This window comes from Rutilus rutilus (assembly GCF_951802725.1).
Source record: "Rutilus rutilus genome assembly, chromosome: 16".
Lineage (NCBI taxonomy): Eukaryota > Metazoa > Chordata > Actinopteri > Cypriniformes > Leuciscidae > Rutilus > Rutilus rutilus.
In genome coordinates, this window is record NC_140224.1 from 17,482,398 (window position 1) to 17,495,835 (window position 13,438).

Consider the following 13,438-nt stretch of genomic DNA (forward strand, 5'->3'; position numbering starts at 1 on the left):
AAGGGGGTCAAACACAGTATTAGTATGGTGTTCCTAATAATCCTTTAGGTGAGTGTACATTATCAATCAAACAAAACCCCATATTCTTTTGAATGCAAGTGTCTAACCGGAGTTAATTACTTAAAATAAAATTTGTCATTGTGCAAAAAAAAACACATAAAGCACAAGCTAAATATAACTGTTGATTTGTATTACGACCCGCCGGGACCAGATGTGAGATCCACCAATCAGAGATATTCCCGAATCTCAAACGATTTTTTTGATTGGTTAAAAAGAAAATACCTGGACAGTTCTTCAGGGCTTTATCTGGCTAGAAATCAAAGACGTGATGTCACTATTTGTGATATATCAATAAATATTTGGACACGGGTTTCCTCCACTGAGTCTTTAAAGCATTCAGAAAGTGTTTTCAGCCTTTGAAATATTTAGTGCATTTGCTCAGCTCTTCTGTCTTTTGAAAGTGTTTTTAATGCCTTTTGACTTTGCTTGTCTGCACAAGCACTGATTACTCAGTTGCGTAACTTTAAAGAAACAGAGCGAGCAGAACTTAGTCAGAAGCTGTTTGGCATTTTTTTTATATACCATTTATTATTATTTTTTAAGGGTCTTACTTATGTTAATCAAGGTTTTTTTTTTGTTGCTAAAATCAGTCAAAAAAATTGTTATGATGATTTTCATTCTTCTCTCTTCCCCTTTCTCACACAAGGAGTCATTGATTCTTTGACTTCTGTTGATAAAGAACTCTGGCTCTCAACTCTTCATATAACACATTATTTATGGCTGTTCAATTGGTTAGACATGTAGGAACTAGGAACTGATTTGGAAATTGCTGTTTACAAATTTGCTGGTCATAGTTTCTCTTTTTTTTTTTTTTTTTTTACCTGATTATTTTTCATTGGTAGATTGTACTGAGTATAACCAGTATCGCTGTATGTAACAATACTAGAGGTGTTTTTATGGATAAGTGTTCTCCCTCATAGCATTAGACACAAACATTGCACCAGCAGCACACTTCATTTATTATGAACGTTGTTTTGGAAAGTCTTTTATTGAAGTGTGCATTTCACTTTTAGTTGTCATAATGAGAGGGAAAGAGAGGACACTGTAGCGCTCACTCTTACTGTTTTTGCAGAAAATGTTTGCGTGAATTCCCTGCATTATAAGCACAAAACTTATAATGCGGGGTCTTTCCAAATGTATTCTGCTCTTGATTATAAAAAAAATGTGTACTTTTCCAAACAAGTGAGTTCTTGGTTTAAGCACTCCTTTATAGGTAGTAACAAGGAACGCACGTGGACCCCTAGATGGCTTGTAGAATTACACACACTTCTAATCATAGAGCCAACGTGAGCCGTTTTGCCTCTCGTGGGATTTTCTCCCTTGGAAGGAGAATTGTGGGTTCAGTTGTTTTTGGCATTTTTGGTCATGTTCATCAACATAATGATTGTATGATGTCTCCTGGACCCTGTTACTGTAGGACGTTCTCAGATGATCATATATTCATTTTACCTTCTGCAGTAGGTTAAACTTTAAGGGTAGGGAATATTTATCATTAGGCTACTTCATGCTTTGTAACCAAACCTTGATAAATGTCCAGATAAATACAAAATGGCTGGAGCTCAATGTCCCTGTGATGATGTATGTAGCCTACTTTGCACTGGCTCTTTAAATCTGCTGGTCTCAAACCCCCCCCAAAAAAGGAAAATTACCAGGATTTTTTTTTTTTTTTATATGATTTGTTATAATGTCTGACCATTTGCATCAACAGCAGCTCTTGATGGCATAAAAACATGAAAATATGTTCTGAAAACTCACTAACAATAGAAATAGAGAAAATGTGTTGCATTTGTCTTTTTTCATGGGAGATTACGACTCCTCTCAAAATGATGTAATCTCATCTGTGACTCCACTATTACCTTGTTCCTCTTCCCTGCCATTCCACGCCCTCCTCCATCTGTATTTTCCTTTGTCCCATTATCATGTTTTATCTCACCTTCAATACTCTATCAGTAGCAATCGTCTTGCTCTCTTTTTGCACTCTATCACAAACTTATTCTTTCCCTTCCAATTATTGTTTACCACATCCATTTTGTTTCTTTCTACCTTTCTCCCTTTCGCCCTTGCTCCGTGTGGAAGCTATTAAACGTGAGGTCCCAGATGTGGACCATTAACCCCTGCACCCAGCAGCAGGAATCCAGGAGCGCCATGCAAACTTCTCTTCGTATCCCCAAACCCCCACTAGCACAAACACACCCTCACCAGCTCATAATTCATAGAGTTCTACAGCAAAATCAGAGCCTCCATCATCCATAGTTGTTTAGACACACCCATGCACACATTGATACGATGCTAAATGAATATGTTGCCTTATAAGATACCTTCTGCAACAAGCTCAGTGGAAAAAAAATAAGTCATTAAATTCTCAGAAATATTGATAGAACGGTAATAATTTTATACTTACTAGGGTATCTAACCATTAGCTTGAGCAAGATGCTGACTCCAAACTGTATTGAAATCAAATGTGAGTTGCTATAGAGGATTTGGAGTGCCGTAATAATAAATAACTCTTTCAATAAATTATCATTAAATAAATAAATCATGAAATAAGTCAATAAGTAAATATTTTGACACATTTCATATATATTTTCTTTGGACATTGATACATACTGTATATTGCCATTTTATTTATTTTCTTATGTGCTTACTTATTGGCACTCTATATGAAGTGTTTATGTAATAATATGACACTCAAAATTCCTCATAAGGTGCTGGCTATTTAGAACATTCCAAATAGGGTTTTGTGCCTTGCCATGACTATCACATTTTGATAACTGTGTTAAGTTAACTTGCACCTGATTTAACTCATCAGCTCATTAGTAGAGATTGCAAGAGCTGGCCTGTGTTCGAAATCGCCCCCTATACCCTCATTCAGTGTTCCCTACATTGCTCCACTAATGTAGTCCACTTGAAGGAGTGAATGAAAAATAGTGTGCGAATTTGGACACTGAGTGCGCCAAAAGGGCTGCCACTTTTGCATAGTTTGTGCTTGCTGTATAATAATCATTTGAAACTTGGCAAACTGGCAGGTCCAGTAGTAATAAAAATATGTATCTGGAACTATGTCATGGAATCTAGCATGTATAAACCTTAATTAAACAATTTAGTTATCAATTAAAAAGGTATTTATACCTGTATGATATATTACACTGTAGCCACATTGGACCAGCGGCTTGGAAAATGGATGGACGATTCACCTGCGGGCACCATCTTGCGAGACGCGGGAATTCATTCGGTGCAACCAGTGCATAATGGGTATTCTCTTGCCGTTGAGCCCAGGGCTGTGTTCAAAATTGCCCCTTATACCCTAAATAGGGCACTATTTGAGGGGGCAGCTATTTGCAGTGGTGCCTGAAACCATAGTGGATGTTATCGAGTGCACTTATTTAATCCTGTGAGTGAACGACCAATGTACGCTCAGCGGCTAAGGAATACCCATAACGTACTGTGAGAGTCGTGCCGAATGAATTCCCGCGTTTTGCCAGAAGATGCCGCCCACATCTGAATCATCCATCCATTCATTTTTCAATGTGGGTACAGCGTAACATCATAGAGGTATAAATTCCTTTTTAACTGATTACTTTAATAAAGGTTATTATACATGCTAGTTTCCATGACAGAGTTCAAGATAAATCTTTTCATTACTACTGGAGCTGCTAGTATGCTAAGTTTCAAATGATTATTAGTCGGCAAAGCGGCAGCCCTTCCGGCACACTCAGTGTCTGAATTGACTTGTTTTCATTCACTCCTTCAAGTGAACTATATTAGTGGAGTCATGAATGAGGGTATAGGGGGCAATTTCGAACACAGCTCTGAAGTGGGTGTATCAAATAAGAGAGGCATGCAGAATGTGCAGTGCTGGGGGTCCTGCAGGACAGGTTTGAAAACTGAAGACTAAAAATGTACTGTTTAAGTATTTTTTGTATTTTAGTATTTAGTATTATGACTCGAGGTCATGGTGCAAAGGACCCTAGGTTGAAATTACTCCGAACCATCTCTTTAAGTGCACTTTGGTGCTAATTTCTCTCTCTTTATCTTTCTCTGGGGCTGTTAAGGGTAATATGAGAATCACAGCAATGTGGGCAGGTGTTCGAGTTCTGTGTGTTTTAAGTTTCAGCCAATCACTTCTCTCCTTTTGCAGGCTTTCATTCGACAGGTCCTGACTGACAAAAAACTGCCATGGGAAGGATTAGAGTGCAAGTGTTAGTGATTGTGCCAGTGTTTTATATTCAATTGCATGTTTTTGTTCGTACTGTTGTTTCATTCAGTGCTTAAAGGCATTTTTTATTATTATTTAAGAACAGACATCTCATTTTGTTCGTCTCTCTCAACAGTGGAATGGTATCGGCAGACTTGTTGTCCACTAGGAAGTGAGCAAGAACGTGTAACTGGGCTGAGAGATGATGGATGCTGTGGACTCTTTGCAAGGCTCATCTCTGGAATCCAAAGCTGAACGTATCGCCCGTTACAAGGCCGAGAGAAGGCGGGAGCTGTCTGAACGGTATGCCAACTTGGAGGAAAGTTCATCCGTGTACACGCGGAGGGAAAGACACCGGGAAACCACAGACACCTCAGATGCAGTGCCCAGCTCTGAGCAAAAGAAGACAGATGTTTCCTCTGGACTGAGTCAGTACAATAAAGATAACGCTGCTCTGAGAGAGCAAGGAGACAGGAGCAATTTTGAGGGAAAGGCCAAAACAGATGCCACACCATCCTCTAACATCTTTGTTAGTCACAGCAACAAAGTAACAAGTTCACAACAATGTCACAGGTGAGTTTGAGTCTCAATGACCATTGACCATTTAGAGACTAACAAAGATCTCACATTTCACTGCTCAGTAAATTCAGACTGAGGGAAGCATTTAGACATTGGGAACTGAATAGTCAGGGAGATTGAGCCATGCAGAGGTCTACACCAGGAAACATCCTGCTGTTTTGACATCTGAGCTTTTTGTTTTGGTTTAAACTTACAGAAACTCAGTCAACATGGATTGTTTTTCATTTCTGGGCAATTACAAACAGATTTAAGCAAATGTGCGGGGGTTGGATAGGCGCCGTAATTCTGCCAGTTTGGAATGTTCTTGTATGGAGAACAGAGTAGAACTTTCTCTTCATTGTTTGGTTCTAATTCTCTACATCAATTGGTCTCAAACTGCCGGTCTGTGAACGATTCCAAGTAATCTTTTAGTTGATTGATTGATTAAATCCGCAATCAATAATTCTCTACATCAATTGGTCTCAAACTGCCGGTCTGTGAACGATTCCAAGTAATCTTTTAGTTGATTGATTGATTAAATCCGCAATCAAAAACAACTAATAAATTCATAAAATTAACTATTTGTTATTATATTATATTATATTATATTATATGATATTATATTATATTATATTATATTATATTATATTATATTATATTATATTATATTATATTATATTATATTATATTATTGTCACAGATAGGTGACTGTAATAAAGCTCACAACAAAGGAGATACTCAAGGAGACTTAATATAATACTCAACACACCAAACAGGAGAAAATCTAGGAGAATGTACCACCACATAGCACTTAAAGGTGGTGTGTGTAACTTTTTCACTTTACTAAAGCATAAAAATACCATAATATGTTTGCATATATTGAAGAAACATGCTAAGTTCACATACTCGTTTATCTGAAAACCACTTACAGCCAGTTATTTTATTTTGAAATGTAAAACTTTCCAGGCTGGAATGTTTGTTATTGTTTGGGTCTGTGATACTGCACGTTGCTAATTTGCCAATTTTCATTGTCCATTGCGTTCGTTCCTGTTGTGTGTGCTCAAACTGGCAACCCTTGTGAGTGCTGTCCAGTCTGAGGAGCAGGTGGCGGGAGAAACCACAATCTCAGATATTTTGAATTCAACTGCAGTACCTATTTAGACCACTAGTTGTCATTCTTACATACTGCACCTTTAAACAATGCAGGACTTGCTGAGACAGAGGGCCTAAATACACAGAGCAAAAAAAAGGGGGAAACTAACTAGACACACCTAAAATGAGGACTCTAATCAATATGTAACCATGGAGACAAACAGGCAGGGAATACCTTAAAATCAATCCTAAATGTAACTGGAAGCCAGTGTAAAGACCTGAGGTCTCGTGTGATATGTTCATATTTTCTGGTTCTGCTCCAAATCCTGGCAGCAGCGTTCTGTATGAGCTGCAACTGTCTTATGGTCTTTTTGGGAAGGCCAGTGAGGAGTCCATTACAATAATCCACCCTGCTGGTGATAAAAGCATGCACAAGTTTCTCTAAGTCTTGACTGGAAACAAAGCATCTAATTCTTGCAATATTTTTCAGATGATAGTATGCTGATTTAGTTATTGCTTTGACATGACTACTGAAACTAAGGTCTGACTCTAGAGTCACACCAATATTTCTGACTTGATTTTTAGTTGTTTGACCCCTAGACTGAAGGTATGCATTCACCTTGAGAACGTCATCTTTGTTTCCAAATGCAATGACTTCAGTTTTGTCTTTGTTTAACTGAAGAAAGTTTTGGCACATCCAACTGTTTACTTCATCAATACATTGGCACTGGGAGTCAATGGGGCTGTAGTCGTTAGGCGATAGGGCTAAGTAGATCTGTGTGTCGTCTGCATAGCTGTGGTAAGCAATTTGGTTCTTTCTCATTATTTGGCTCAGTGGGAGCATATACAGGTTGAACAGGAGTGACGCAAGAATTGAGCCTTGAGGGACTCTGCATGTCATATATGTCCACTCAGACTTATGGTCTCCTATACTCACATAATAACCTCTCCCTCCTAAGTATGACCTGAACCATTTTAGGACTATCCCAGAAAGCACCACCCAGTTTTACAGCCTGTCAAGAAGTACAGTGAGGAAAATAAGTATTTGAACACCCTGCTATTTTGCAAGTTCTCCCACTTGGAAATCATGGAGGGGTCTGAAATTGTCATCGTAGGTGCATGTCCACTGTGAGAGACATAATCTAAAAAAAAAAAATCCAGAAATCACAATATATGATTTTTTAACTATTTGTATGATACAGCTGCAAATAAGTATTTGAACACCTGTCTATCAGCTAGAATTCTGACCCTCAAAGACCTGTTAGTCTGCCTTTAAAATGTCCACCTCCACTCCATTTATTAACCTAAATTAGATGCACCTGTTTGAGGTCGTTAGCTGCATAAAGACACCTGTCCACCCCATACAATCAGTAAGAATCCAACTACTAACATGGCCAAGACCAAAGAGCTGTCCAAAGACACTAGAGACAAAATTGTACACCTCCACAAGGCTGGAAAGGGCTACGGGGAAATTGCCAAGCAGCTTGGTGAAAAAAGGTCCACTGTTGGAGCAATCATTATAAAATGGAAGAAGCTAAACATGACTGTCAATCTCCCTCGGACTGGGGCTCCATGCAAGATCTCACCTCGTGGGGTCTCAATGATCCTAAGAAAGGTGAGAAATCAGCCCAGAACTACACGGGAGGAGCTGGTCAATGACCTGAAAAGAGCTGGGACCACCGTTTCCAAGGTTACTGTTGGTAATACACTAAGATGTCATGGTTTGAAATCATGCATGGCATGGAAGGTTCCCCTGCTTAAACCAGCACATGTCAAGGCCCGTCTTAAGTTTGCCAATGACCATTTGGATGATCCAGAGGAGTCATGGGAGAAAGTCATGTGGTCAGATGAGACCAAAATAGAACTTTTTGGTCATAATTCCACTAAACGTGTTTGGAGGAAGAAGAATGATGAGTACCATCCCAAGAACACCATCCCTACTGTGAAGCATGGGGGTGGTAGCATCATGCTTTGGGGGTGTTTTTCTGCACATGGGACAGGGCGACTGCACTGTATTAAGGAGAGGATGACCGGGGCCATGTATTGCGAGATTTTGGGGAACAACCTCCTTCCCTCAGTTAGAGCATTGAAGATGGGTTGAGGCTGGGTCTTCCAACATGACAATGACCCGAAGCACACAGCCAGGATAACCAAGGAGTGGCTCTGTAAGAAGCATATCAAGGTTCTGGCATGGCCTAGCCAGTCTCCAGACCTAAACCCAATAGAGAATCTTTGGAGGGAGCTCAAACTCCGTGTTTCTCAGCGACAGCCCAGAAACCTGACTGATCTAGGGAAGATCTGTGTGGAGGAGTGGGCCAAAATCCCTCCTGCAGTGTGTGCAAACCTGGTGAAAAACTACAGGAAACGTTTGACCTCTGTAATTGCAAACAAAGGCTACTGAACCAAATATTAACATTGATTTTCTCAGGTGTTCAAATACTTATTTGCAGCTGTATCATACAAATAAATAGTTAAAAAATCATACATTGTGATTTCTGGATTTTTTTTTTTTTAGATTATGTCTCTCACAGTGACTCTCACCTACGATGACAATTTCAGACCCCTCCATGATTTCTAAGTGGGAGAACTTGCAAAATAGCAGGGTGTTCAAATACTTATTTCCCTCACTGTATTCTGCCTTGGTAATCTTTGACTCGATCAAAGAGGTGTTATCTTTGAGCATTTGCACCTTTAATTTGAATTACCATGCAAATCTGTACTACCAAAAGTTTGTCAAAAATCTGAATGACTTTTTAATCTAAAATTATGCTGTTTCATTTCAAAACTAAATTAAAATGGATGGGTTGGAGCGGATAATAAAGGAAAAGCAGCCAACGACTGTCCAGCACCAGCATGCATGTAAACTTAGTCAATACAGTTTAAAGAGCACCTGAGGATCCACCTCATTCTGAAGAAGTTAGGACTAGGTGAAACAATCCCATTTAAGACCTGAGGTATGAGAGGTAGGGCTTTGACTTTTGCCCAAAAATCATATTTGAAGTTCGTTTGTTTATTAATATTTGAATATATTCGAATATTTATTAATAATATTTTGGCCATTAAAATGCCTTCAGTAAGACCTGTATTGGTATCAAACTTAAGTTGTATATGTTCTGTCCACCAGAGGGCAGTGTATCAGTCAATGTCAATAGGCAGGCAATGATGTTTTCAGAAGAAAAACACAGTCACAACTGTTTGTTTGTTTTGTTTTTTTTATATAAAAAAAAGGACTTTGTCCTTACTTGTGATTTTTCCCTGTTTCTTTGGTAACCCAAAGTAGCGCCACACGTTGCTTTTCAAATTGTCAGGAGTGTAGATTTCGAATTCCTCGTCAGGCGTGGTTGTTGTAGGCGTTGGCGCGCCCATTGTTTTGGTATACAAAATAGGCGCTAACCAGGACGCTAACGTCACCTACCGGAGCCCAGATGACCAATAATAGCCTTGCTAATGAGCTCGCGATTCACAACTTTACCAGGTGTGAAAAAGCCTCAGAATCTGAATTGAAAACAACGTTTACAAGCAAACACAATTACAAAAAATAATGCCCATAACAGGTTTGAATATTAAAGGATGCCTAATATTCGTTTGAATATCATTATTTTTTTAAATATTCGAATTATATTCGAATAACGAAGTTCGGAGTCAAAGCCCTAATGCGAGGTGACGATGCATCCATCGGAGTGGTTTTCTCTCTGTGGTGGTGACAGGTCTGATGTATGAGTGGTGACGATGCATCCATCGGAGTAATTTCCTCACTGTGGTGGTGGCTGAGTGGGATGAGAATGGGGGTTTTCATTGGGGTCATCAGGTAGGCACCCTCCTTCTCTGGTGTTTCAATGAGAGGCCCACAACACCTCCAGAGGGCTCGTCGGCAGCAGCTGGTGTCCCACCTGAGAGGGCTTTGATGGTTTGGCGTAGGGTTTGGCCTCGCATCCCAATTTCTTAAGCATCCTGATGGTTGACTTGCCCACGAAGCCTCTGCAGCCGACTTCCACTGGGCAAACCTTGGATTTCCATCCGCGTTGCTCAGCATCAGCTGCCAACTCGGTGTACTTAAGGCTCTTGCATTCAAATGCCTCCTAGCAGCCTCCCAGGGAACGGTAAGCTCAATGATGAACACGATGTGAAGTGAGGAGGACCAGAGCACAAGGACTGGTCTGAGGTCTGTTGTGGCGATCTCAGAAGGGAAGTAAAGCCTTTGGTTCAGATCTGCCACCAACTTCCAGTCTCGAGCCCTTCCGAGCTGGCTGATGTATGATGTTGAATGGACTTTGGCTGTCTTTGCACCTTCTCGGATGAACTCCCTTGCGTATGAAGGATGGAATGATGGAGGAGGCGGGGCATTGATCTTTATCCGTCTGCTCTCCAAGGTAGCTGCTAGGCACTTAAGGACATGGTTGATGGTTGTGCCGCCAGGTATAGCGGCCTTGTGACAAGCTTGTCTTGCATCCAACCAGAATGTGTTTGAGGTTTGCGGGGGATGGACAGAGGGGGCACGTCGGGTCTTCTCCGTACCACTGATTGAGGTTTGAGGGGGAAGGCAGGACGTTGTACGTTGCACGTTAGATGAAGCTGATGTGAAATGCTTCCATGCCCATCAGCTCCCTCCAAGAGAACTTTCTCCTCTCAACTCCCTCCCATCTCATCCACTGCCCTTGCTTGGCTTGTGAAACAGCCTTTGCACACCTCGTTGTCTGCTCGTGACGACGCACCTCCTCGACAACCAGCCGTCGGTGCTGAGCTGGAGCTGCCCTATGCCACGATGGTCTGCTCTCTCCAAGGCCAAGGCCTCTTCTCCCCTGTTGCACATTGCCAGTGATGTCTCTGTCCCTGATGTCTGACTTCGCCTGATGAGTAGCTGCAGCTGGGTTCCATTTCCTTCCGGTCACCAGGGTAGGAGCTGTTTGGGAAACACATGGGTCACGGGACCCTGTTAGTGTCATTTCCAGCCTTACTTTAGAGCACTTGAACTCTTCTGCAAGGCTGGAAACAGGAATCTCCAAGATGCCTTTTCCATACAGTCCGATGTTAGTAAAGCATCTGGGGAGTCCCAGCCAGTTTTTGGCAAGTGAGCTGACCAACCTCTCCAGCTTTTCTACCTTTGAGATTGGTACCTCATAGATGGTAAGAGGCCACATCATTCTGGGTAGTAGCCCAAACTGAAGGCACCACAGCTTTAGACTGCCAGGGAGCATGGTCTTGTTGATACTCTCAAGGCAGCGCATGGTGTCCACTGTCCTGCCTAAGCTGGTCTACTTGCTCTGTCTCCTTGAGGGTGTTATGGTACCAACGTCCAAGACTCTTGACTGGCTTCTCTGCCACTGTTGGTATAGGCTCCTTGCTCACATAAAACCGCTGTTCCGACCGCTTCCCCTTGACGACTGAAATGCTCCTGGACTTTCTTGGCTTTATTTCCATCTGGGCCCACTGGATGTTCTCCTGTAGCTTGTTCAGCAGTCACCTAGCACAAGCCTTGGTTGTGGTGAGGATGGTCATATTGTCCATATAGGCTCTGATGGGAGGGAGACGAAGACCAGATTTGAGCTTCTGACCTCCTACTACCCACCAAGATGCGCGGAGAATGACCTCCATAGCTATCTTGAACGCTAGAGGTGAGATGCCATTATTCCTATTTCTAATCGTTGCCATGCTGTGGTACACTCATCAGTTGTCAGGCATAGCTGTAGGTCTTGAAAATAGGATTTGACGAGGCGGGTGATTGCTTCTGGGATGCTGAAATAGTGGAATGCAGTCCAGAGGAGATTGTGAGGAACTGACCCAAAGGCATTTGCGAGGTCCAAGAACACAACATGGAGATCTCTTCCATCCTTTTTGGCAGCTTGGATTTGATTCCATATCATGTTTGTGTGTAGACTCTAAGACTCCAAGCAACCAGAGAAGCCTGGAATCCCTGCTTTCTGCACCATGGTATCAATGTAGTAGTTCTTTTCCAGGTAGGCTGTCAGCCTGTGAGCCATTACACTGAAGAAGATTTTGCCTTCAACGTTCAGGAGGCTGATTTGGCGGAACTGGCTGATGTCCACAGAGTCCTATTCCTTAGGGATTAGGATGCCTCCTGCCCTCCTCCATGCAGTTGGAATTGCTTGTTTCTGCCATGCTACTTTCATCAGCCTCCATAGAAAGCACAATACCTCTGGTTTGTTCTTATAAAGCCGGTATGGGACTCCATTGGGCCCAGGGGAGGATGCAGCTCTTGCCCAACGTACAATTCTCTCCACTTTGCTCCACCTGGAGGGGCTGATGTCCAGCTGATGTTCTGGGGAGTGTTTCGGTGGCATATTGGGTGGAAGAGTTGTCTGTCCGCATTGCTGGCTGTCAGTGTGGCTCTGTTTGAGGTACGTTTCCAGATCTTTCTTTGATGTTTTGAGTTTGCCACTTTTTTCCTTTTATAAAAAGTTTTTTTGCAAACTTGTAGGGATCTTTGAAGAACTTTGATCTTGCTTGCTGCTTCATTTTACACCTCATTCTCAGATTCTCAGCTCTCCTCAAGGTTGCCAGTCGGTTCTTAATTTCTGCCTGTAGCAGACTAATTCCCTCCTCCTCCTCCTCCTCCTCTGGAGCCTTTTTACATTGTTTTTTTCAGCTGCCTTCTTTCCTTGACTATGGTGCAGAGTGCTTTGGGACGGCAGAAAGCACTCTGCACCATAGTTGTAAATCAGGTCTCCCATTCGCCTCCAGCTTCTTGACTGCAGTTCCCCTCAGTTGTCCCAGGAGGTTTCTGATGTCTGTGTCAATCGTCTCCGACTCCTTTTTCTCACAGGATTTTGGCCACTTGACTTGTGGTTTTCGCCCCTGAATCTTGTTCTCGGTTGAAGGCTGCGGCAGGTTGGGCTTGTGGGGCACCACTATGCTTGGTAGAGATGCGCGGATGGGCTATTATTTCATCCGCAACCGCATCACAAAACTCATCATCCGTCCGCCATCCATCCGCACCAACGTTTTTGACCAATTTTCAAAACCGCACCGCCCGCCATCCGCTGATTGGGCGCTGCATATATTTTTCATTTGATTGGTTCAACCGCCCGCCACCCGCCCGAATTTAATTAAAATATAATTTTTCGTCACGTCATCCGCCCGACCCGCGGTTTATCCGCGGAGTCCGTGGCTGTAACCGTCAACCGTGCATCTCTAATGCTTGGCTCCTCATTTTCCTCTCGAACAGGGGGATTGATGTTCTGCAGACTTTGATTTTGGTCCTTCTGCTGAACTTCACTTGACTTATTTGACCTGCTTCATAAGAAGTAACGGTCAATGCGAGTTACCTGTTGCTCTGACAGCAAGCACTTTTTCAAGCCTTGGTGTCTTCTCAGGCCTGCATAGGATGTTTCCTTGGTCCAGCCACATCTACAACTCTGGAGCTTAATTTCTGGAGTAGGTGTTGTCATCTCAGGTGTCTTGTTGATCATCACTCTCTTGTCTGTTACGTTCCTGGGTCAGTAGCCATGTAGTCTGTCGGTGAGTCATCAACCTCCCCTGCTCTCGCTGACTCTGGGGGTGTTTTCTGACAAGTAG

The 13,438-nt window shown here is 42.2% G+C and overlaps 1 protein-coding gene across 5 annotated transcripts in view; it reads left to right on the plus strand.

Moving 5' to 3' along the window:
• svild (supervillin d) overlaps positions 1 to 13,438 on the plus strand; it is a 182,998-nt gene that overhangs the window by 38,262 nt on the left and 131,298 nt on the right. For all 5 annotated transcript variants that reach the window (XM_084433449.1, XM_084433452.1, XM_084433453.1 and 2 more), the window contains exon 2: positions 4,392 to 4,828. In XM_084433449.1, the coding sequence (XP_084289575.1) occupies positions 4,458 to 4,828 (371 nt within the window). In that variant the 5' untranslated portion in view covers positions 4,392 to 4,457. The remainder of the gene's footprint in view (positions 1 to 4,391; positions 4,829 to 13,438) is intronic.